Source organism: Ranitomeya imitator, chromosome 3 (genome assembly GCF_032444005.1).
Source record: "Ranitomeya imitator isolate aRanImi1 chromosome 3, aRanImi1.pri, whole genome shotgun sequence".
Taxonomy (NCBI): Eukaryota; Metazoa; Chordata; class Amphibia; order Anura; family Dendrobatidae; genus Ranitomeya; species Ranitomeya imitator.
Window position 1 is genome coordinate 476,922,081 of NC_091284.1, and position 27,325 is coordinate 476,949,405.

A 27,325-nucleotide genomic window follows, 5' to 3' on the forward strand; every position below is an offset into this window, starting at 1 on the left:
CTCATGCAGAGAGAACACTCAAAATCTGAAGAATCCACCAACTCTTTGGGGATCTCTCGAACTGCTGAGTGTGAGGTAGGCTCAGCATCTGTGGAACAAATAGAGCGGTATGTGAAAATAGATTTGTATTCATTATATATAGTTTTTTTTTTTAACTTTTATTTAACTGCTAGAGACTGCGAGTTATATTGGCAAAACTACACTTCTTGATTGGGCTTATATAGTAGTTGGAAAGGTTGTCAAGCTTTAAAAAAAAATAAAAAAATGGCCAGATGACCAACGAAGCTTTCACTTGATCATCACGGGACATCATCATTTTCAGTCCCAGCATAGACCAATATAGCGGTGATGCCGGACTGACAGGCTGAGCTGGTAATATACAAAAAATAGGAAAAGTGTCAATTAAGCTCTGTATGTGTTAGAGATAAGTATTAGTGATGAAGGCAAGCGCTCGTTACTCGGGGTTGCCTAGGGTGCTCGGGTATGCACTGAATATGGTGGGTGCTCGAGTGACATGTTCGAGTCCCCGCTGTTGAACAGCCACAAAACAAGCAGGTATTGCCTGGCAAACATGGGCAATCCCCGCGTGTTTTGTGGTGGTCTAACAGCTGTGAAACATGTGGCTGCGGGGGATCGAACATGTTACTCGAGCACCCGCTATACTCGGAGCAAACCCAAGCACCCTAGGCAACCCCGAGTAACGAGCACTTGTGTTCATCACTAATCAGTATCCCAGGAGTCTTCCACAGTAGACAGTCTGTGGTCTGGCTTCCAGGTCGCTCTCAAATTATCCAAAAAGGCAAGTTCTCCAGCACCAAAGGGAAGTAGTTAAAATTTAGCCTTTAAGTATACGATAATTAAATTGGGAGAATGCGCACATATAAAAAAACAAAACAAAACAACAAACCATACAGCTGACGCGTTTCGGGTATAAAAACTCGTCTAAGTTTTAACTACTTCCCTTTGTTTCTGGAGAACATTTCCTTCTGGATCATTGAAAACTAAATTGGTAGGTATAAGTTAATTTGTTGTTTTACAACATTACCTGGCTTTTGTCTTTTTTTTTTCTAAGTTGGACAAGCCTTTTTATTAGAAAGTTAAGTTAACATTTTGTTGTAGGATATCGAACGATGTTTCTTTTATTTACCATTCCTGATGGCTTTGGCAGGGAGCTCAATACTGTGAACATCTTCAGAGATGCTGGCACGTTTTCTCTTAATACCTACTCCAGGAAGGCAAGAGAGAACACTTCCGAGGGTCTTTGTTGTTTTGTCATCCGACGGATCACAAATATCAGGACAGTCTAGAACATTTTTTATTTGAAACGAGGCTTTGGTTAGTCTGAACACCGGGTCCTGTCAAGAACACAAAACCGCAAATGTTAGTAATACCTCATGTCAGTCCTGGCTGTAGCCTAAATTTATACAAAATATTAACCCTATTTCCAATGATTATGATTGATGTATTGTAATCAGATACTGTGGGGTGCCTTAGAAGCTGATCTTGGTATACACTATACGCACACGCTTTACCTGCCTTGCAATGAAATTGATTCTAAAATGTTGGTTTGGGAAATTACACTGCAAGTGGACAGAAAAGAATAAATAGATATCGGCACTAATTCATCAAAGTGATTACACTAAGATTATGGCATAATATACTTTGCAAAGCTGCAACATTCTTGAGCTAAAATGGGCGTAGCTGATGAGGGACGAGCTGCGGTGTACCTTATACCAGAAATCGTACTCCTGTCACTGACTGTAGTAAGATTTATGGCAAGGCACTAATTTTCAGATGCGCCTAATTTATTAAGAAGCGAGCACCTCCTAATGAATCAAGAGCGTCTGAGTGTAACACGCCCCTCATCAAGACCGCCGTGAACATCGCTGATCTTGATGAATCGGCCATGGTGTTGTTAATCAGCAGTAAAAATAGTGAATTACTATAGAAATCAATGCATTTACCTTTGAGCCTCCTGGCAGACACACATCATCCACAGAAGGAGAACTGCTTGGATCATTTAGGGAGACCGGCTTTAATCTCGTATATGGAGCTTGTGCGCGGACAGCAAAACTGGCCTGGACATTCTCAAAGTCCGGAAACAGCATTTCACATATCAGCTGAGGGTAAAAATAATAAAAATATTTTCAAGTTGCATCTTATTAAATGAGTTTGTGGATAAAATTTTACAGTTACCAATAGGATTAATTTATGTCAAAGGTAAAGGTCATGTCCAAACCTATTTTCCCAACGTATATAAAACCTTAACAAGGCACATGAACAAATCGTACCTAGTTCAAGGTGCATTTCTCTTCTACATTTAAGGAAAATAAGCACATACCGTATATTAAAAATGTAAAAAAAAAAATATATACAGCTACACCTTCTGCATTTGTTTGCTTCATTGCATTGTTCAATTAAAGGATTTATCAAGGACTATTTTTTCTAACATGGGCCTAAAAACTAGCAAGCAGGCAGTTGTTCACTACCTGCCAGTTCTACTCGGTGCAAGCAAAAAGGGGGCACCGTCCACTTCTGACCTGATACAGCTGCTCAACATCAACAGAGCAGCTCTTTCGGCTTCCGTTGTCAACATGTAGACAGAGCAGCTCTTTCTCTTCTAATCTGCTCTGTTGATGGGGCATAATTACAGACATGATGATTAACAGCTGGCTCCCCGCTGGATCTGGCTATCAATCAGCATGACATCGACAGTCATGCCCCATCAGCAAAGCACACCAAACGAAAAGATGCTGCTCTGTCGACATGACATCGGCGGAAGCTGCAAAATCACTGGCAGGAGTGGTCTGTGACTGCTCTATGTCAGCAGAGATCGGCACCGGGTAGGTAGCAACTAACTGCCTAGTTTGTTTTTACTATGGGCCTAAAAACTTAGTACTGGATAAACCTTTTAAAGGTGAGGGTCTGATCAGATCCATGGACCATCAATGAGCTATAGTTATATTTTAGAAACCCAGGACTATTGATTACCAGTCCATATAAAATTTTACACAGGGCTGTGGAGTCGGAGTCCATTTTGGTGGAGTCGGAGTCATGGAAATTGAGGAGGTTTAGCTTACCGACTCCACAGCCCTGGTTTTACAAAGTATGTACTAGTCACAAACTAATAAAATGAATGAGCTGGATAACCAAAATCATTGGAGATGCACAGAAAAAAGCGTGGCGCGCTAAATTCTACCTTTTGTGCTTCTGCCTTCACTGAACTCCATTCAGGGTTTAAGGCAACACAATGCAGAAACTCCTTCAACGACTCCTCCGTTCTCCCCAGTCCAGACAGCGCTTGTGCCTTCACATAACGTCCCTGCATACACAACGTGACATGCTTTAACAGCGATTAACCAAGCATCTTGTACCATGCTTTCTAAAAATAATCCTCTCTATTAAACTGGCACACAGGATTAAACTAACAGCAAAGGACATCATGTTCTCCGGAGACAAGAAACTGTACTAATGATGCACTGCTATCCAAAATAATACAGGGATAAAAATGTATCATAGAAGATGGTGATGCTGCACATCATGAGATCTGGGACTCTGTTACCATTGGTGAGACAATCTGCGGAATGTATGTTGTAGTATTCTTCATCCTGCGCTGTCTCTTTAATTATGATTATAGTATAGTAAAGCACTGGGTTAACTAGGGCACATATTTTCAACAAGAAAAACAAAAAAAACAACAGTGGGTTTTTGGAACAATAATGCTCATGCTAGGAAACTGCAAAAAATTAGATTCACACAGCATGGTGGCTCAGTGGTTAGCACTATAGTCCTGCACTACTGGGGTCCTGGGTTCAAATCCCACCAATTACAACATCTGCAAGGAGTTTGTATGTTCTCCCCGTGTTTGCAGGGGTTTTCTCTGGGTTCTCCAGTTTTATCCCGCACTCCAATTTAGATAGTGAGCACCAGTGGGGACAGTGATGATGAGGTGGGGGTGATTGCTTAATATTACATTGCACAAAAGCGGCATTGACCCCCTCCATGACTTGGTAGGCTGCGAGTTGTTGTCTCACCAGTATTGCACCTGTGTTGCCGCCATCTTTACTACATGGGTTTGCAGAATCCTGAGAGTGCATTTGTTCGGAGACCTCAGCAGGTAAGCACTGCTGCCCCTTTTTTGCTGTATTCTTCTACCTTAGTGCATTAAAATTAGTAATATTGACCCCCACCACATATTTATACCACTAGGGAAGTTTAAATTAGCTAGAATCATGATTTTTCTATGTTCTGTCTAAACCTAAACCTGCAGTGTATCTTATAGTATGGCATGTCCTACAATCCAAAAAGTATGATGCATGTCAATAACAGAATTAAAAAAAATGGCTCAAATCATTACATACATGAAAAAGCAGTTCACATGGCATGGCACGTCCCATATTGGTCACCGGACTGGAGTTTCTCAGACACCCATTACGCCGGGTGCGGCAGCCTGGGACCGCCGAATGAACAAATAAGTAGCCTTTCTATCAGAGTCATGGAGGGATCCGCATACATCCAGTGGATATCCCATAAATATCTTCGCATACATCCCGTGGACATCCCATACATGTCTCCGCATACATCAAGTGGATATCCCATACATGTCTCCGCACACATCCAGTGGATATCCCATAGATGTCTCCGCATATATCCAGTGGATATCCCATAGAGGCCTCCGCATACATCCCATGGACATCCCATAAATGTCTCCGCATACATCCCGTGGATATCCCATAGAGGTCTCCGCATACATCCCGTGGACATCCCATAAATGTCTCTGCACACATCCCGTGGATATTTCATACAGGTCTCTGCACACATCTCGTGAATATCCCATACATGTCTCCGTACACATCCCGTGGATATCCCATACAAGTCTCCGCACACATCCCTTGGATATCCCATACATGTCTCCACACACATCCCGTGGATATCCCATACATGTCTTAGGTGGGAATACACTTACAGCTTTCTGGTCAGAGGCATTTCCTAATTCTTAAGACTTCTGTTTCTGGCCTCATTTAGTATATAAAGGAACTTCATTCAAGTTCATACATTTTTTGTTACTTTAGAGCTTTTTTCTGCATTTCGTCTAGAAGTGAAGTTTTCTTGTGATGCCACCCATTTACCTTAGAGCAGAGCGGCTGTTTTCTGCAGACGGTATCAGCATCATTAAGGGCTTGCTTGAAGTTCTTCATGGCTGAGTAGAGCTGAGCTCTTTGTACTGTTAATAGCGAGTCACGGGGAGCTGAAGAAAAGAAAAACAATGTTGTTTAATTTTCCTGGTAATGTGTAATTTACATGTGATTATTAATTATTGTCTTATCACCTTAAACCGTTTTATTAAATTTAGTATTAGTTTTTAGGCAAAAGCAATGCAGATATTTGGTGTTAAAGGGATATTCCCATCTCGGATATAACATAACATACTGATTGGTGGCCGTACAATACCTGAGACCCATGCCAATCCAGAGAAGGATGGCACTTAAAGGGGCTGTCCAGTGAAGAGAACTTATGAACTGACCCACTGGAGCAGTAGTATACATGCTCTACCTCTGCTTCATTCATTCTCTATGGGCTCCTAATCACCGAACATTTTCTGGCAGTCCCATAAAGAATAAATGGACTGGCATTCAGGAGTCCAACTTACTGTGTTCCCTATCAGAAATAAAAATTCCCCAATCTGTTGGTCAGTGTGGGATGCCCACCAATCAGTAAGTCATTACATTTCCAGTGGATAGGTAATAAGATGGTTTAACTGGACTTTTTTATTCCATGCATCTTTGCCATGAATATGCAGGGCTTAAGTTTAAAGCATGGGGAAAAAAAGCAGCTGTGTATTGCCGCAATAGGAGAGGAGGTCAATTTCTGACCCTGTTCTGATTTCCAAAAGACAATGGCGCTATGCTAGATGATTGTAGCAAACTGAGAAGCAAATAAATGGGTCACAACAGTATATCCAAATAAACTCTATGCAAAATGCGTAATCCTCCTATTAACATAATTAATTACAAAGTCTGTTTGCATGTATACATAGTTATTAAATATGTACTCATTTAGATGGCAAATGTAACCACAGCATTTCCTTATACGTCTAAAGAAAACTACAAGGATTAGGAATACATAGCAAATAAACAGCCAAGATCTTTACAGATTATACAAAAGTATAATTAAAACGAGACATATATAACCCAGGATTAAGCATCCGGCTGTCACCCCAATATCCTAATTCATGGAAGAATAAAACCAAATAATCAAAACACAATCATAACCAATGGACGAGTGAAAAAATGATTTCACAAAATCTCTTAACAGTGAACCAACAATAGGAAAGCATAGATCCAGTAGCAGTAAACTGCCACCACGGCGAACAGGAGCATCACATGGTGGGGGGAAAAGAGAGGATAGACTTAACACAAGTTTCACCCATTGCTTACTCAGGGGAGGCTTATCCCCCTGAAGAAGCACAAGTGTGAGGCAATTCACGTTAACCCCACTGTTTGTCAGTTCGCAGGATGCTACTAAAACAATCCTGTTTGTAGAAATAATACTCCATTGATCAGCTAGATCGGGACTGTGAAGTAGGGCACAGCCAAGGAGTCCAGACTTCGCACACTTTTTTTCCTTCTACGGAAGCAGGTAAGCTTCTGCTACGGACAGATGGCTTACAGAAGCAGGTAGGACCGTGAAGAGTAGGTAGAAGGGCATGGCACATAAAGAAGATTTATTATTTTACATTTTTCAATTTGAATTGTAATATAAGATAAAATAGGATCAGAAGAGGAGAATTATGCCAGAGTCACAAAAAGCAAGGCTTGTGCCGTAGTTTGGCCACAAATGTCATCCATGGGCAATCTGCAACAGAATGGACATGCTACAAGTTGGAAGGTTTGTAGGATGATCAATATCAGCACAGATACTTTCAGCTACATGTCTTATTCACCCATCCCTTGTAGATTGAGCCTTTGCGGGCAGGGTCCTCTCTCCTCCTGTACCAGTCGTGACTTGTATTGTTTAAGATTATTGTACTTGTTTTATTATGTACACCCCTCCTCACATGTAAAGCGCCATGGAATAAATGGCGCTATAATAAAAAATAATAATAATACTGTAGTCTGATACGGTGTAGATTCTGGAACATGCATTATCTATATCTTTAAATAGCCTTTATTCCTCAGTTACTTTACTTTCAAAACATGATTAAGGAACAATGTATAATAGCGACACGGTTCACACGCTTCTGTTCTAGCTAAAAATAGACGCCTGCTTTCCCATTATGTGGAGCAGGCAGCAGAATCAGGGCCATTCTTCACGATCAATAGGCTCTCCGCAGGGCAAGCCGCCCTATATTTACTAGGTACTGCATCAGCAGCGTTACTTTGTGCTTCCATTTTATAGGAGGTCAAAATATTTAACAAGATTGGTCACGAACATTTCTACACATAGTGGCTCAGTGTTTACCTGGCAATGAGAAGAATTTTCAGATGTGATAGAATAAAAAGTCTATTTGCTAATTGGTAAAACCTTATTTATAGTGATTGGGCAAATACTATGTCATCCAGGAAAGGGAATCTGTCAGAAGGGGGTTTGTCATGTAATCTGACAGAAGCATGAGGTACAGAGACCCCGATTCCAGCGATGCATCACTTAGTTTATCGGGTGCAGCAGTTATGATAGAATCACAGTATATGCTGCTGTAGATCTAGCTGAGCTCAGTTGTTGAGTTGTGTATAACCCCGCCACATCACAGCTTTCTGTGTACATTATATAGTGACTGACACAGAGCTGCCAATCTGTGCAGGTGGCAGAGTTGGACTATCATGCACAAGGACAGTTGTCATCTAGTGATAATCTCCTGCTGGTAAAACAGTGATTGAATTGAAACAGCAAATCACAGAATCAGCAAGTGACACATCGCTGTAGTCAGGGTCTCTGCTCCTACATTATCTTGCTCTCAGATTACATGGCAAAAACCTGGGTGACAGATTCTCTTTAAGGTGACTTTTTGATCAATTAGACCTTACAATTTTTATCAGTAAACAATAAACCACATACTATATGGATTCATCTCTTAGGCTACGTTCACATTTGCGCCGCTCCCGGCTGCATCGGGCGCAGCCGCAGCGACGCATGCGCCCCTATATTTAACATGGGGGCGCATGGACATGCGTTGCATTTGCGTTTTGCGACGCATGCGTCGCTGCAGCGCATGCGTCAGGGCGCAGGGAACGCTGCATGATGCAGTTTTTCCTGCGCCCAAAACCATGCAAAAAGCGACGCATGCGTCGCAAAACGCAGCGTTTGTGCATGCGTTCATATTTGCGTTGTGCATTGCGTCACCGACGCAGCGCCGCACAACGCAAATGTGAACGTAGCCTTACTTGCTTTACATACACATACAGTCCAGGCGAAGAGTGTTGGCACCCTTGAAATTGTTCCGGAAAATTAAGTATTTCTTCCAGAAAATTATTGCAATTACACTTTTTATTATACACATGTTTATTACCTTTGTATGTATTTAAACAGAGCAAAAAAAAAAAAAAAAGATAAAAAGGCAAATTGGACATAATTTGTAATTGCAATAATTTTCTGGGAGAAATACTTAATTTTCTGGAACAATTTCAAGGGAGTCAATACTTTCAGCCATGACTGATAGCGGAAACAAATTGATATCAATGTGTCTATGGATATGCTTGGCACGTGCTGTACACAATATACCTACACTGACTACAAGGTCTGAATGCACCCTTATGTAAACATTCTAGGCAGATCATAACAATCGCTGCTTGGGACTTGCACATACAGGTCCTTCTCAAAAAATTAGCATATAGTGTTAAATTTCATTATTTACCATAATGTAATGATTACAATTAAACTTTCATATATTATAGATTCATTATCCACCAACTGAAATTTGTCACGTCTTTTATTGTTTTAATACTGATGATTTTGGCATACAACTCCTGATAACCCAAAAAACCTGTCTCAATAAATTAGCATATTTCACCTATCCAATCAAATAAAAGTGTTTTTTAATAACAAACAAAAAACCATCAAATAATAATGTTCAGTTATGCACTCAATACTTGGTCGGGAATCCTTTGGCAGAAATGACTGCTTCAATGCGGCGTGGCATGGAGGCAATCAGCCTGTGACACTGCTGAGATGTTATGGAGGCCCAGGATGCTTCAATAGCGGCCTTAAGCTCATCCAGAGTGTTGGGTCTTGCGTCTCTCAACTTTCTCTTCACAATATCCCACAGATTCTCTATGGGGTTCAGGTCAGGAGAGTTGGCAGGCCAATTGAGCACAGTAATACCATGGTCAGTAAACCATTTACCAGTAGTTTTGGCACTGTGAGCAGGTGCCAGGTCGTGCTGAAAAATGAAATCTTCATCTCCATAAAGCATTTCAGCCGATGGAAGCATGAAGTGCTCCAAAATCTCCTGATAGCTAGCTGCATTGACCCTGCCCTTGATGAAACACAGTGGACCAACACCAGCAGCTGACATGGCACCCCACACCATCACTGACTGTGGGTACTTGACACTGGACTTCAGGCATTTTGGCATTTCCTTCTCTCCAGTCTTCCTCCAGACTCTGGCACCTTGATTTCCGAATGACATGCAAAATTTGCTTTCATCAGAAAAAAGTACTTGGGACCACTTAGCAACAGTCCAGTGCTGCTTCTCTGTAGCCCATTTCGGCACCTGTAGCCCATTTCCTGCACACGCCTGTGCACGGTGGCTCTGGATGTTTCCACACCAGACTCAGTCCACTGCTTCCTCAGGTTCCCCAAGGTCTGGAATCGGTCCTTCTCCACAATCTTCCTCAGGGTCCGGTCTCCTCTTCTCGTTGTACAGCGTTTTCTGCCACATTGTTTCCTTCCAACAGACTTACCATTGAGGTGCCTTGATACAGCACAGCCTATTTGTTGAGAAATTTCTTTCTGGGTCTTACCCTCTTGCTTGAGGGTGTCAATGATGGCCTTCTTGACATCTGTCAGGTCGCTAGTCTTACCCATGATGGGGGTTTTGAGTAATGAACCAGGCAGGGAGTTTATAAAAGCCTCAGGTATCTTTTGCATGTGTTTAGAGTTAATTAGTTGATTCAGAAGATTAGGGTAATAGGTCGTTTAGAGAACCTTTTCTTGATATGCTAATTTATTGAGACAGGTTTTTTGGGTTATCAGGAGTTGTATGCCAAAATCATCAGTATTAAAACAATAAAAGACCTGACAAATTTCAGTTGGTGGATAATGAATCTATAATATATGAAAGTTTAATTGTAATCATTACATTATGGTAAATAATGAAATTTAACACTATATGCTAATTTTTTGAGAAGGACCTGTACAGCGGAGGAAATAAGTATTTGATCTTTTGCTGATTTTGTAAGTTTGCCCACTGACAAAGACATGAACAGCCTATAATTTTAAGGGTAGGTTATTTTTAAACACTAAAAGATAGAATATCAAAAATAAAATCCAGAAAATCACACTGTATAAACTATATAAACGTATTTGCATTTTGAAGTGACAAACAAAACTTAATACTTGGTGGCAAAACCCTTGTTGGCAAGCACAGCAGTCAGACATTTTTGTAGTTGATGATGGGGTTTGTGCACATGTCAGGAGTAGTGATGAGCGAATATACTCATTACTCGAGATTTCCCGAGCACGCTCGGGTGTCCTCCGAGTATTTTTTAGTGCTCGGAGTTTTAGTTTTTATCGCCGCAGCTGAATGAGGGTGGTTTCACACTTGCGTTTTTGTCTGCAGCGTTTTTTGGACAAATATTTAACATTGAAAACGCATGCGTTTTTTGTGTACGCGTTTGGTCGCGTTTTCAATAGCATGCGTTTTTTTACTGCATGCGTTCATTTTCAAAAATGCAACTTGTAGTATTTTTGAGAGGCGTTTTTTGGACACAAAAAAACGCATGCATTTTCATGCGTTTTTTTGGGGTAAAAAAGCACATTGGAGTCAATGGGAACGCATGCGTTTTTTTGTGCATGTGTTTGCATGCGTTAAAAACGCATGCGTTTAAAAAAAAAAAAAACATAAAAACACACTGATAAACCACCCCACACCATAAAATTGATAAAGGGATCCTAACCCTACCCCTACCCCTAATCCCTTTAAGGGTAGGGTTAGGGGTAGGGTTAGTGGTAGGGTTAGGGGTAGGGTTAGGATCCCTTTAGGGTTAGGGTTAGGATCCCTACCCCTAACCCTACCCCTAGCTCTTTCTGTTTATAGTGGGGTTTTTACTGTATTTTGATGATTGGCAGCTGTCACACATTTATCTGCATGCGTTTAAAAAACGCAAACGCATGTAAACGCGTCAAAACGCCGCGTTTTTTTCACCACATGCAAAAACGCATGCGCCAAAAAAAACGCAGCGTTTGCACGCGTTTACATGCGTTTTTTCACCATGCGTTTTGAAACGCAAGTGTGAAACCAGCCTGATTTACATCTGTTAGCCAGCTTGATTACATGTGGGGATTCCCTAGCAACCAGGCAACCCCCACATGTACTTATGCTGGCTAAAATATGTAAATCATTCAGCTGCGGCAAGAAAAACTCTGAGCACTAAAAAATACTCGGAGGACACCCGAGCATGCTTGGGAAATCTCGAGTAACGAGTATATTCACTCATCACTAGTCAGGAGGAATTCTGGTCCACTCCTCTTTGGAGATCATCTTTAAATCATTAAGATTTTTGAGGCTGTCGCTTGGCAACTCGGAGCTTCAACTCACTCCACAAGTTTTCTATGGGATTAAGGTCTGGAGACTGGCTAGGCCACTCAAATTCAAAATATCATCAACATAAGCAGAAATATGTTACTTGAAAATACATAGGTCAATGTCTGAGATTGATCAATTTTAGAAATATTTCAATTTATTCAGCAATGGGGTCTATATGACACTCTTAGGCTTTTACTGTGCAGAAATGTGCCCTTCTGGCGAATACATGTCGTCATGTTTTAAGAATCACCCAATGAAGTACCGTACATTTTTCTTATAACGCAATACATTGGCAGATGGAAAAAAACCTCAGGCTTGGCGGAAGGTCAGTTTCACATGTAAAGCATTCCCGGTTCAAGAATGAACTGCAATGTGCAGTCAGGGAACCTATTGCCAGTCCAGACATCGCAGGCGGATGTGTGAAACCAGTCTAAGCAGTGTAGTTTTTGCCAGGATCCACGAATTAGAAAAAAAAAGTGTTGTCCAGCTTCATCCAATGACTACAAATATTTAAAGTTTATTGGATTCCTGCTAAAAAGCACAGCAAGTGCAGAACGGCAAGATAGAACACCAACGCGTTTCGAATTCAAGTCCTGGTATTTTTCCTGGATAAATTGTTCACTATCTAATCTTTTTTTAACGTCTTACTATACCTACAGCTCACAGTCATCAAGGTATTTTTTTCTTTTGTTAGTACTTCAATGGTAATATGACAGTATCTGTAAGTTCAATGAAATACCTGCAGTTTATAAAAAAAAAAGAAAATAGATGCCTGAACTACCTATGTGATGCTATGTAGTGTACTTCCCCACCCTTACATGGGTTATACGTATTCTTTATTTTACCATCTATTGGAACGAAATAGCGTTTCACTCTGATTACCATATTTCTCGGTTTATTTCTAAGGTCTTTTTCCTCACGTACGCACAGTAAATTTCATTTCATTTTTTTTTTAAGGAGAACAAATCACAACCTGCAGGCAAAAACAGGTGCCAGGTCCCCACCTATCACAGCTACAATTACCTAAACAGCTAACAAGCTCCGATTCTGGGAATGAACTTGTAAGACCTTGAATAGTCTCTGCGGGCAAATTGAATATGATTTATGGCTAGTACATTAGGATATTAACTTTATGTTGCATTTCTGTAATGTACAAAATAGTAGGACAAGAGGATATGTTGTACTGCATGGAAAATGTGGCGATAACTACAAACACACATTCATCAGAAGTAACATTAAAACCACCCGCCTAGTATTGTGTAAGTCCCTGGCTAGTGTCAGGACTTTATTTTTAAGGAAAAAAACACCTTGATTTTTTATTCCTTCTCTCCAGCGAACGCTGCTGGGGAGAAGGAATGAATGCCGGCTTCAACACCAAAAGCAGGGGACAGCGCTTAACTGTAGCACTGTCTCCTGCAGGGTCCGTGTGGTCCTCAGTCGGCACACGGCTGCCGCACGTGTGCCACACTGATGGCCTAAGTGAGCAAACGGACACGGATAACTCTGGTACTGTTTTCTCCAGTACTGGAATTATCTGGACGTGTGAGACTGGCCTGAAACACAAAAATAATTAGCTCATACTATAACGATGTAATGTGAAAAAAAAATTGGAACGCCAGAACAGGTCATTAAACCTTTTTTTTATAAAAAAAAAAACGAATAAAAAGAGATCAAAACATTATAGGTTCCCGAAAATGGTGTTACTAAAATCCACAGCTTGCTACACAAACAAAATTAGCCCTCAAACAGGCCTATTAACTGAAAAAAATTATAGATATCTGAAAATGGCGACACAAACCAATTTTTTTTTCAAAAAGCTTTTTTTAGCCAGTGAAAAGAAAAAAAAAATAATTTTAGTATCACTGTAATCATACTGATATGAAAAATTATGTTGCAAGATCATTTTAACAGTAAAAAGGACGTTGTAAAAATGAAACCCAAAAAACAATGGTGGAATGGCCTCTTGTGGATTTTTTTTTTTTTACTAATTTTCAGAACATTATATGGTAAAATTAATTTGCTCACTCACAACTCCAATTTGGCTCGTAAAAAAACAAGCTCTCAAATGGCTAGGTCGATGGAAAAATAAAACAATATTAGCTTGTAAAAAACGCGGGAAAGAAAAAAAACAAAATCACGAAAATTAAAAACTACGGTAGTTGGAAATAGTTAGAGGGGTTGTGACTACAGACTTGTGAATTCACACATCATGCGCACTGTTGTGAGGCTTCTCCTGTGTCAGCGGCAGGAACGGCGGCCAAGTGGCCGCAAGTATTCTATATGCACACTCTGGGCCACAATCCGACTAGACTGTTTCCGGCCTCGCTCAATACACTTGTATTAAGCGAGGCCGTGATCTAGTTGGATTTTGCCCAGGAGTATCCATATAGCATAATTGTGGTCACATAACCGCTGTTCCCGGCGCGGTCACCGGAGAATCTTCACAGCGCAGTGTGCAGTACAAACAATGTGAGGATTCCTAAAGGCACCTTCACACATAACGATATTGTTAACGATATCGTTGCTATTTGTGACGTAGCAACGATATCGTTAATGAAATCGTTCTGTGTGACAGCGACCAACGATCAGGCCCCTGCTGGGAGATCGTTGGTCGCTGAACAAAGTCCAGAACTTTATTTCGTCGCTGGACTCCCTGGAGACATCGCTGGATCGGCGTGTGTGACACCGATCCAGCGATGTCTTCACTGGTAACCAGGGTAAACATCGGGTAACTAAGCGCAGGGCTGCGCTTAGTAACCCGATGTTTACCCTGGTTACCATGCTAAAAGTAAAAAAAAACAAACACTAGATACTTACCTACCGCTGTCTGTCCTCCAGCGCTGTGCTCTGCACTCCTCCTGTACTGTCTGTGAGCCGGAAAGCAGAGCGGTGACGTCACCGCTCTGCTTTCCGGCTCACAGACAGTACAGAAGGAGAGCAGAGAAGCAGAGCGCAGCGCTGGAGGACAGACAGCGGTAGGTAAGTATCTAGTGTTTGTTTTTTTTTACTTTTAGCATGGTATCCAGGGTAAACATCGGGTTACTAAGCGCGGCCCTGCGCTTAGTTACCCGATGTTTACCCTGGTTACCGGCATCGTTGGTCGCTGGAGAGCGGTCTGTGTGACAGCTCTCCAGCGACCAAACAGCGACGCTGCAGCGATCCGGATCGTTGTCGGTATCGCTGCAGCGTCGCTTAATGTGAAGGGGCCTTTAGTCTGCAGTCACAGAGTGACTGCAGACTAGTAGTTTTAGCGTATGCTCATACTAGAGTATAACACGGTTGAGTACAGTCACAGCATGCTGCAAGTTAGGGCTCGCTCCCACTTGCGATTAAATCAGACAAATTTGCACCAATTTAATCCTATGCTTCTGTTCTCAATGTCATTTTTTTTCCTGCTCCGATCGGACAGGAAAAAAAAAAAAAGCAGAATGCTGCGAATACATGCCAACTTCGAATCGCTCTTACCCATATAAGTATATATGGGTATGTGTGAAATATCGCACTGCACTCGGGTGCATATACTGGACTAGGACCAGCCTGAACACATGTGGGGATTCCTTAACAAATAGACAACCCCACATGTATTCAGGCTGTCTAGCAGCCGCAAATTATGCAGCTGCGATGTCACAAACTAAATCTTCGAGCACTCATAAATACTCGGAGACCACCTGAGCATGCACGGAAATCTCAATTAACGAGTATACTCGCTCAGCAGTAGTCACCACTTATCGCCCACTCCTTGGTTTGGCTTACATATACTGAGGTAAAAAAACTCACCAAATACTGAGCGTGTGAAAGGGTTTCCCCAAGGACGCTGCATCTGCCAGATTTATTCACTATTAGAACAAAATATTCCTTGTTACATGTAGGTACGACAATATTTCGCATTCGATATCATGCAGAGAAATGCTGGAGAAACCTAGTCGCTTGTTATGACTGTGAAAATATGTTACACAACAGAATGTCACATGGAGCAAAAAGTCAGGAGTGAGCACTCGCAAGCACATGACACCAAACCTCCATCCCAATGAAAAAAGACATTGTAATCTTCCACAGCCAAGCGCTATAGATGGCGATAATATTCCGATCCCCGCCGTTCATGCAAAGCCCTGGACGATGACTAAGACTCTTAAGTGGCTGTCTCTAGGTAACCAGGCCGAGGCAGTGCTCCTTTCTCAGGACACGTGCCAGATGGAATAGCAGGATAATAAGCACGTTTCCAAGGAAAACGTGAAGAGGCAACAATCATCTGGAACGGAAGAAGACATACTTCCCCCTAGTGAAAGACTACACCTGTCTTTCACTAGGGGGACTTGTCAGGGAGTCACAAAAACATTGAACTTTAGGAAGGCAAAGTTTGAACAGCTTAGAGATGCCCTTAATCTGGTAGACTGGGACAATATCCTCAGAAATGAGAATACAGATAATAAATGGGAAATGTTTAAGAACATCCTAAATAGGCAGTGTAAGCGGTTTATACCTTGTGGGAATAAAAGGACTAGAAATAGGAAAAACCCAATGTGGCTAAACAAAGAAGTAAGACAGGCAATTAACAGTAAAAAGAAAGCATTTGCACTACTAAAGCAGGATGGCACCATTGAAGCTCTAAAAAACTATAGGGAGAAAAATACTTTATCTAAAAAACTAATTAAAGCTGCCAAAAAGGAAACAGAGAAGCACATTGCTAAGGAGAGTAAAACTAATCCCAAACGGTTCTTCAACTATATCAATAGTAAAAGAATAAAAACTGAAAATGTAGGCCCCTTAAAAAATAGTGAGGAAAGAATGGTTGTAGATGACGAGGAAAAAGCTAACATATTAAACACCTTCTTCTCCACGGTATTCACGGTGGAAAATGAAATGCTAGGTGAAATCCCAAGAAACAATGAAAACCCTATATTAAGGGTCACCAATCTAACCCAAGAAGAGGTGCGAAACCGGCTAAATAAGATTAAAATAGATAAATCTCCGGGTCCGGATGGCATACACCCACGAGTACTAAGAGAACTAAGTAATGTAATAGATAAACCATTATTTCTTATTTTTAGTGACTCTATAGCGACAGGGTCTGTTCCGCAGGACTGGCGCATAGCAAATGTGGTGCCAATATTCAAAAAGGGCTCTAAAAGTGAACCTGGAAATTATAGGCCAGTAAGTCTAACCTCTATTGTTGGTAAAATATTTGAAGGGTTTCTGAGGGATGTTATTCTGGATTATCTCAATGAGAATAACTGTTTAACTCCATATCAGCATGGGTTTATGAGAAATCGCTCCTGTCAAACCAATCTAATCAGTTTTTATGAAGAGGTAAGCTATAGACTGGACCACGGTGAGTCATTGGACGTGGTATATCTCGATTTTTCCAAAGCGTTTGATACCGTGCCGCACAAGAGGTTGGTACACAAAATGAGAATGCTTGGTCTGGGGGAAAATGTGTGTAAATGGGTTAGTAACTGGCTTAGTGATAGAAAGCAGAGGGTGGTTATAAATGGTATAGTCTCTAACTGGGTCGCTGTGACCAGTGGGGTACCGCAGGGGTCAGTATTGGGACCTGTTCTCTTCAACATATTCATTAATGATCTGGTAGAAGGTTTACACAGTAAAATATCGATATTTGCAGATGATACAAAACTATGTAAAGCAGTTAATACAAGAGAAGATAGTATTCTGCTACAGATGGATCTGGATAAGTTGGAAACTTGGGCTGAAAGGTGGCAGATGAGGTTTAACAATGATAAATGTAAGGTTATACACATGGGAAGAGGGAATCAATATCACCATTACACACTGAACGGGAAACCACTGGGTAAATCTGACAGGGAGAAGGACTTGGGGATCCTAGTTAATGATAAACTTACCTGGAGCAGCCAGTGCCAGGCAGCAGCTGCCAAGGCAAACAGGATCATGGGGTGCATTAAAAGAGGTCTGGATACACATGATGAGAGCATTATACTGCCTCTGTACAAATCCCTAGTTAGACCGCACATGGAGTACTGTGTCCAGTTTTGGGCACCGGTGCTCAGGAAGGATATAATGGAACTAGAGAGAGTACAAAGGAGGGCAACAAAATTAATAAAGGGGATGGGAGAACTACAATACCCAGATAGATTAGCGAAATTAGGATTATTTAGTCTAGAAAAAAGACGACTGAGGGGCGATCTAATAACCATGTATAAGTATATAAGGGGACAATACAAATATCTCGCTGAGGATCTGTTTATACCAAGGAAGGTGACGGGCACAAGGGGGCATTCTTTGCGTCTGGAGGAGAGAAGGTTTTTCCACCAACATAGAAGAGGATTCTTTACTGTTAGGGCAGTGAGAATCTGGAATTGCTTGCCTGAGGAGGTGGTGATGGCGAACTCAGTCGAGGGGTTCAAGAGAGGCCTGGATGTCTTCCTGGAGCAGAACAATATTGTATCATACAATTATTAGGTTCTGTAGAAGGACGTAGATCTGGGTATTTATTATGATGGAATATAGGCTGAACTGGATGGACAAATGTCTTTTTTCGGCCTTACTAACTATGTTACTATGTTACTATGTTACTTTAAGTCAAGTAGCCCTTCTAGATTGGACATTTACAAACGTAGGTAAAAGAATACTGTTTGTACGAGCTAGAATGTTATTAAGGAAAGTGGCATAACTGATACAATATGCAGGTCCAACCCCCTTCCCAGCCCCCCCAAAAATTTGAAAAATATTTAATATTCATGAAAAAAAAAAAAGTGAAAAAAAAAGCCTATAAAATGTCATTTTATTTTCATTCTGCAATTACCGTACTCAATGTACTGTACGTCTGTCAGGTGCTGGATATTCTAGAAATACTGGTTTAAAAGAGCTCATGCAGCTTCTTTACTAAAAACAGGCAACGCTCCTGTCTTCTTTCAAAGCTAACATTTAATGACATCTTAAATTTGGGATCTGACTTGGCCTGGATTCCTGTAAAACGTAATTCCCAGATAACAGCCATACGTACACATGCATTACCAAGAGAATGTGTCTAAGCAGATGGCAGTATTATACGGTACAAGGATGAAAAGAGCGATACAGCGCAACCATCGGGCAAAATAAAAGCAAAATATTTTATGTGTCAATCTTTAAAATAAGTGGATCCATCCAAGGAACATGATAAAACCTGACGTGTTTCTGACACAACAAATGCCATTAATCATAGTATACAACAATGTATCATGGGAACCTCATTTTAACCCCTTCACCCCAAAGCCTGTTTTCACCTAAGTGACAGGGCCAATTTTTACAATTCTGACCACTGTCACTTTATGAGGTCATAACTCTGAAACGCTTCAATGGATCCTGGTGATTCTGACACTGTTTTCTCGTGACATATTGTACTTCATGATAGTGGTAAAACTTCTTCGATATGACTTGCATTTATTTGTGAAAAAAACAAAAATTTGTCGGAAATTATGAAAATTTAGCAATTTTCAAACTCTTAGTTTTTATGCCCTTAAATTAGAGTTATATCACATAATATAGTTAATAAACAACATTTCCCACATGTCTGCTTTACATCAGCACAATTTTGGAAACATAATTTTTTTTTGTTAGGGAGTTATAAGGGTTAAAAGTTGACCAGCGATTTCTCATTTTTGCAACAAAATTTGCAAAACCATTTTTTTTACGGACCACCTCACACTTGAAGTGACTTTGAGGGGTCTATATGACAGAAAATGCCCAAAAGTGACACCATTCTAAAAACTGCACCCCTCAAGGTACTCAAAACCACATTCAAAAAGTTTATTAACCCTTCAGGTGCTTCACAGGAGTTTATTGAATGTTTAAAAAAATTGAACATTTAACTTTTTTTTTCAAAATTTTTTTACTTCAGGTCCAATTTGTTTCATTTTACCAAGGGTAACAGGAGAAATTGGACCACAAAAGTCGTTGTACAATTTGTCCTGAGTACGCCGATACCCCATATGTGGGGGTAAACCACTGTTTGGGCACATGGCAGAGCTCGGAAGGGAAGGAGCGCCATTTGACTTTTCAATGCAAGATTTGCTGGAATTGAGATCGGAGCCCATGTCACGATTGGAGAGCCCCTGACGTGCCTAAACAGTGGAAACCCCCACAAGTGACACCATTTTGGAAAGTAGACCCCCTAAGGAACTAATCTAGATTTGTGGTGAGCACTTTGAACCTCCAAGTGCTTCACAGAAGTTTATAATGTAGAGCCGTAAAAAAAAATTTCATATTAATTTTCACAAAAAATGATCTTTTTGCCCCAAATTTTTTATTTTCCCAAGGGTAACAGGATAAATTGGACCCCAAAAGTTGTTGTGCAATTTGTCCTGAGTACGCTGATACTTCATATATGGGGATAAACCACTGAGCGCATGGCAGAGCTCGGAAGGGAAGGAGTGCCATTTGACTTTTCAATGCAAAATTGGCTGGAATTGAGATCGGACGCCATGTTGTATTTAAAGAGCCCCTGACGTGCCTTAACAGTGGAAACCCCCCACAAGTGACCCCATTTTGGAAAGAAGACCCCCTAAGGAACTTATCTAGATGTGTGGTGAGCACTTTTAACCCCAAATTGTTTCACTAAAGTTTAGAATGTAGTATTGTGAAAATTAAAAAATCATTTTTTCATTCCACAAAATGATGTTTTAGCCCGCAATTTTTTTTTTCCCCAAGGGTAACAGGAGAAATTGGACCACAAATGTTATTGTCCAATTTGTCCTGAGTACGCTGATACCCCATATGTGGGGGGGAACCACCGTTTGAGTGCATGGCAGAGCTCGGAAGGGAAGGAGCACCGTTTGAAATGCAGACTTAGATGGAATGGTCTGCAGGTGTCATGTTGCATTTGCAGAGCCCCTGATGTGCCTAAACAGTAGAAACCCACCACAAGTGACCCCATATTGGAAACTAGACCCCCCAAAGAACTTATCTAGATGTGTTGTGAGAGCTTTGAACCAACAAGTGTTTCACTACAGTTTATAACGCAGAGCCGTGAAAATAAAAAATATTTTTTTTTCCACGAAAATGATATTTTATCCCCTGTTTTTTTTTTCCCAAGGGTAACAGGACAAATTAGACCCCAAAAGTTGTTGTCCAACTTGTCCTGAGAACGCTGATACCCCATATGCTGGGGGGAACCACTGTTTGGGCGCACAGGAGAACTCGGAAGGGAAGGAGCACTGTTTTACTTTTTCAAAGCAGAATTGGCTGGAATTGAGATCGGACGCCATGTCGCGTTTGGAGAGCCCTGATGTGCCTAAACAGTGGAAACCCCCAATTCTAACTGAAACCCTAACCCCAACCCTAACCCTAGCCCCAACCCCAACCCTAGCCCTAACCCTAGCCCTAACCCTAATGGGAAAATGGAAATACATTTTTTTACATTTTATTATTTTTCCCTAACTAAGGGGGTGATGAAGGGGGGTTTGATTTACTTTTATAGTGTTTTTTTGGCGGATTTTTAGGGTTGGCAGCTGTCACACACTAAAAGACGCTTTTTATTGCAAAAAATAGTTTTTGCATCACCACATTTTGAGAGCTATAATTTATCCATATTTTGGCCCACAGAGTCATGTGAGATCTTGTTTTTTGCGGGACGAGTTGACGTTTTTATTGGTAACATTTTCGGGCAGATGACATTTTTTGATCGCTTTTTATTCCGATTTTTGGGAGGCGGAATGAACAAAAACCAGCAATTCCTGAATTTCTTTTAGGGGGGGCGTTTATACTGTTCCACGTGTGGTAAAATGGATAAAGCAGTTTTATTCTTCAGGTCAGTACGATTACAGCGATACCTCATTTATGTAATTTTTTTTATGTTTTGGCGCTTTTGCACAATAAAAACTATTTTATATAAAAAAATAATTGTTTTTGCATCGCTTTATTCTGAGAGCTATAACTTTTTTATTTTTCTGCTGATGATGCTGTATGGCGGCTTTTTTTTTGCGGGACAAGATGACGTTTTCAGCGGTACCATGGTTATTTATATCCGTCGTTTTGATCGCGTGTTATTCCACTTTTTGTTCACCTGTATGATAATAAAGCAATGTTTTTTGCCTTGTTTTTTATTTATTTTTTTTGCGGTGTTCACTGAAGGGGTTAACTAGTGGGATAGTTTTATAGAGCGGGTCGTTACGGACGCGGCGATACCAAATATGTGTACTTTTATTGTTTTTTTTAATTTACATAAATAAATGGATTTACTGGGAAATGTTTTTTTTTTTTTTTTTTTTATTTGGGGATTTTTTTTTTTTTTTTTTATACATTCTATTTTTTTTTTTTTTTTTTACTTTCTACCATTGTCCCAGGGTGGGAGATCTCTGTATTAGAACAGATCGTTGATCTGACACTGTGTATAGCACTCTGTCAGATCAACGATCTGACAGGCAGTTTAGCTGGCTTTCCGGCGCCTGCTCTCAGCAACTCTCAGCAGGCGCCGGCTAGCCAGGTCATTTCATGACCCGGAAGGAGTCCGGCGGGCATCTTGGATCCGGGGACTCCTTCCGGGTCACCGGAGCAACGCGATCTCATTGCGTTGCTCCGGTGGGAGAGCGCAGGGAGCCCCCGTCCCTGCGCGATCCCCCTCTATGCCGCTGTCACTACTGACAGCGGCATCAGAGGGGTTAAATGCCCGCGATCGGCGATAGCGCCGATCGTGGGCATTGCTGCGGGGTGTCAGCTGTCATATACAGCTGACACCCGCACCCGATCACCGCGGCGCTCAGCGCGAGACCGCGGTGATCGGTGCGCCGTACTAGTACTGCTGCTGGCACAAATGCAGTGCCGGCAGCGCAGTACTAGTACGGTGCATGGCGCGAAGGGGTTAAACATGTAGGAACCAATCACATTTACAGATTAGTAATTAATCAAACACACAAGCTGATCATGTAATGAATCATACATGTGATATTACAAGTGCTTCTCACTAAATTAGAATATAATCAAAAAGTTAATTTATTTCAGTTCTTCAATACAGAAAGTGAAACTGATATAGAGTCATTAGAAACAGAGTTATCTATTTCAAGTGTTTATTACTGTTAATGTTGATGAATAATTAGAATAATTAACAAAAAACACCTGCAAAAGTTTTTTAAGCATTTAAAAAGGTCTCTTAGTCTGTTTCAGTAGGCTGCACAATCATGGGGAAGACTGCTGACTTGACAGATGTCCGGAAGGCAGTCATTGACACACTCCACATTCAACGTTTCTTTACCTGAAATAATGGGAAGTAGGGGGGAAACATCTTTGTGTTGTGTTTTGGGTAATCCAAGAAAATTGGGGAAAATGGGATGGTCTCTTAATAAATTATTTTTTTTGTTTTAGGGTTGATAACACCCAAAGCTAATATTTAATCTAGACCAGTGTTCCCCAACTCCATTCCTCAAGAGCCACAAACAGGTCATGTTTTCAGGATTTCCTAAGTATTGCACAGGTGATAGAATTATTTCCTGTCCAGGAGATGCAATTATCCCCTGTGTAATACTAAGGAAATTCAGAAAAACATGACCTGTTGGTGGCTCTGAAGACTGGAGTTGGGGAAAACTCATCTAGACATTTATCTTGAATATGAGGGTTGGGTCTGATGCCCGTACCTTGCATGTAGTTTTAGTATTCAGGATGGATAAAACCTGCATATACATACATTCATAAATACATAGATATGCATTAACAAGAGAATATGTCTAAACAGGTTAGTAGTATTAGGGCAGTAGAGACGGCCCCAAACCTGCGCATGCGCCACCTCAGACACCATTTTCCTGGAGACTGCCAATAGACCAATGTGTGCAAGTGCTGCCCACGGCTAGGACGACGCCAGCGCAAAATTTTAAACATGAAGAACAAAGACACCAGATGCACTGAAGGGATGTGGTAGAGCTGAAGACCCTACCCCCAGCCCCACCTCAATGTACTAAGCTATGATTACAAGAAAACTCCAAGACACTCATTACACAAAATCCACTAAACGGATTTCTTCACAGCAGGTATCATTTTAATCAGAATAACAGCGCCAATATGGCCATGTATGCACTTCACGTAGCAAAATCCTGCCGACAGGTTCTTTATAAGAGGCATGCACTCCTTAATCAGGAGCCTGTTCCCAACATGCTCCGTTATAAAAAAAAAGTGTTGTTCATATAGGCCTTGATGAATTGGGGGACCAGGTTTTTTTTAGGAGGATTTGGAGAGTTTCAGCTCTGAACTCCTATAAAAACCTCACTGTGCACATACGCTAAGAGATTAATCTTGTTTTTATTCTGATGCTAGGGCTCTACAAAAACGCAATGTGTGAATAAGTCCTAAAGTTTCAAAAACCAAGAAAAAAAAGCTACAAATGTTATTGAAAGTAAATTCCGTCTGTGTCACCCTAAGCTCCCAAAGGAAGTGAACAGAAAAAGCACAATAGTCACCATTATCTATAAAATCATTTTTTATTAAATAATCTTTAAGATGTAAACTACAATAAATAACAATAAACCAAATACCTCAAATGTGAGGGACTATCCAGCTACTGAACTCTTTAAACACAAAGTGCGTACACAGTTAATCCAAAAGTAGCAGCACATTTGCTTATTGGTACCAAGTTATATCATGACCCATAAATTATAATGATGTCAAGCCACCGTCAATGTATAGATCAACAATGAATGCATGATCTCAGGGTCAGCTTAATGTAAATTTCTCATGCCACAGCAATATATTTCATAGACTTCCAAATTAACCTCCAATTACCAAGAGGTCAACAACTCTATGTTGCCATGGAATGAACAGGGTACATAAATCAATAAATTAATAATAAACGCCATACTTACTATGTGTGAGCTGAGTGCCAAGTCCCTCAACCCCGACGCGCATTTCGTCCACACTTCTTCAGGGGGCGTGTCGGGGAAGAGGGAAATCCGTTCTTTTAACCAGCACTGTGGCCAACAATCTGCCTGTATTGTCAGTCATGTGAGTGGAGGTTGCCAAGGATCTCTGGCGCACCTAGTCGTTCCACCGCCACCAGGAAGTGACTCGTCTACCTCGGCCGGCGAGCAGCAGACAGACCTGGAGCCATGGTAACGGCTTGCGCACCTGTCAGCTGACTCTGTAGGGATTCTGAGTCTGTGGTCGGAAAGATCCGAATCAGCGCGCTCTGCAAGGCACCACAGCTCACATGTACGCTGCCTTTGCAATGTTCTAAAGTGTGAAGCTAATGTGTCTTAGTTAAAGTGACTAGTGCTCACAAAAAGCAATAATAAACTATTGTTTAAATAGATATGGACTAACAATAATCAATAATAATTTAAATTCTAATGAAGTGCTAAATATAAAAAATTCCATATGAGATTCATATATAAATAACTACGTTGTACAGTAGCATGATACAGCGATTTACATTTCAAATTCATTTACAAGAATATGTACAAAATTATTATACTAAAATAACTAAATAATTAAAATTAACCACCATGAATGTGCTCTATAATAAAGTGCATATGTTAATCCATAAAACAACTACCGTAATATGTGCTCGTAAATCATATTATAAAAATGACAACTTTACAGGGTCACATTATTTAAATAACATCCTTGTGATATAACAATTTCATATAAATTAAAAAATAAATATATACTCAATTATTGTTCAATAAATATATTCTTCCAAATTCATTAACGTGAAGTGCTTCATTTTACGTGCATTGTGTGCAAATGTTATTGAAACCTGGGTCAAATCTTCCCAGCCTATTTTTTTCTGTACCAATACATGAAAAATGACGGCATCTAACGGTGGTAAAGGCTTACTAAATAATCCATCACTTCAGGATAAATATATTTATGGCCACATATTCCAGCCATAATGGAAGACACAATGTTATGTAACCACATCAGAGAAGCATAATGAAAACAAACAATAAACTCTTCTAAACTGGAAGGCCAGAACTGCCCTGCCTGTAAGGAGATGCGCTGCTGTTAGGCTACTTTCACACCAGCGTCGTACTCGGCCCGTCGCAGTGCGTCCGGCCGACGTACCGACGCTAGCAGTGAATGCGCCGCAAAACGGGGCCGCGGATGCATTTTTCCAGCGCATTCGCTGCCCCATTGTGAGGTGCGGGGAGGTGGGGGCGGAGTTCCGGCCGCGCATGCGAGGTCGGAAATGGCAGACCGTCGGCAGCAAAAAACGTTATATGTAATGTTTTTTGCAGCCGACGGACCGCCACAACACGGCGCAACCGTCGCACGTGTGGCAAAGCGTCGCAGTGCTACGCTAATGCAAGTCAATGGAGAAAAAAACGCATCCTGCAAGCACTTTTGCAGGATGCGTTTTTTCTACAAAACGACGCATAGCGACGTGCAGTGCACGACGCTAGTGTGAAAGTAGCCTTAACGTAGTTCATTCTTTGACATAAACCTTAGTGTATAAGACAACGTGGTAAAGTATGTGCTAGCCATGTTAGATATTTTACCCTCCACCCACCCTTTATAATCACACAGTCATTAGCTAGTTAATAACTGTATAACGCTTTATAACGAAGAAGCTGAACTCACATTTAATAGTCGCCATAAGCAGCTTATACCTGTAAAGATATCTAAATACAACGCCAGAGCTAATTAGGTCATGGCACTGATCTGCCTTCAATGACAAATCTTCAGAGATAAGGAAAGCAGGACCTTCCTTACTGCTCGGCAATGTAGTAGAAGCACATCTATCTGTACATACTTCGTGTTCGCAGCTGATTTTTCTGTGCGTTGGCAGGAAAAACATTGCATGAAATACACACTTTTGTGGCCATTTCAGATGCGTTTTAGATGGATGAAAAATGATGAAAGGATCGACATACTCCACATATGAAAAAATAAAAAACACTTTGAAAGTTCAAATCGGCAAGGAAAAAATAGGCAGCATGGGTATGTGATTTCAGAAGTCTCTAGTACTGTAAAAAGGCTGCACTAATCCTTGGCGAAAATCTACAGAAAATTATAGAAATCTGTCAACATTTTTTGTCCCAATACATGAAAACCGAAGCAACTTTACAATGGGTCTTAAAGGGAATTTGTCATCAGGATTTTGCTAACCCATCCGAGAGCAAAATAATGTAGAGGTAGAGACCCTGATTCATGCGATGTGTCACTTACTGGGCTGCTTGATATCATTTTGATGCAATTACTGTTTTAACTGCTGCAGATCTACCAATTACCTGAATGCGGAGGCCTGTATAACCCCGCCCACATCACTGACAGCTTTCTGCACATGTACAGCATAAACAGCAAGCAGCCAATCAATGGTGAGGGCGGGGTTATATAGTATAAACATATGAATATAGAGGATTACCTGGCAGGATTACTAGTCTTCTAGTGAAAATAAATCATTCTTTTATCAGCAGGAAATTATCACAACTACACTAAGCTGTCCAGTAAATGATACATCGCTGGAATCAGGGTCTCCGTCTCTACGTTATGCGGCTTTCAGATTAGGTGTCAAAAACCTGGTGATGGATTCACTTTAATTAAAAATTAGGGTCTTTGTAGAAAAAATGCGTTTCCATGGTAACGTTCAGAAGGTTACCAAGAATCAGGGGATTGATGGAAGAAAGCATGACTGCAGGATATTGGGAT

The 27,325-nt window shown here is 40.9% G+C and overlaps 1 protein-coding gene across 1 annotated transcript in view; it reads right to left on the reverse strand.

The window, feature by feature from the left end:
• LOC138671666 (LON peptidase N-terminal domain and RING finger protein 2-like) overlaps positions 1–27,325 on the reverse strand; it is a 96,142-nt gene that overhangs the window by 29,949 nt on the left and 38,868 nt on the right. The window contains exons 2-6 of the mRNA XM_069759836.1: positions 5,130–5,248; positions 3,200–3,322; positions 1,965–2,120; positions 1,148–1,355; positions 5–88 (exon numbers count right to left, since the gene is read on the reverse strand). Coding sequence (XP_069615937.1) covers positions 5–88; positions 1,148–1,355; positions 1,965–2,120; positions 3,200–3,322; positions 5,130–5,248 — 690 coding nt within the window. The remainder of the gene's footprint in view (positions 1–4; positions 89–1,147; positions 1,356–1,964; positions 2,121–3,199; positions 3,323–5,129; positions 5,249–27,325) is intronic.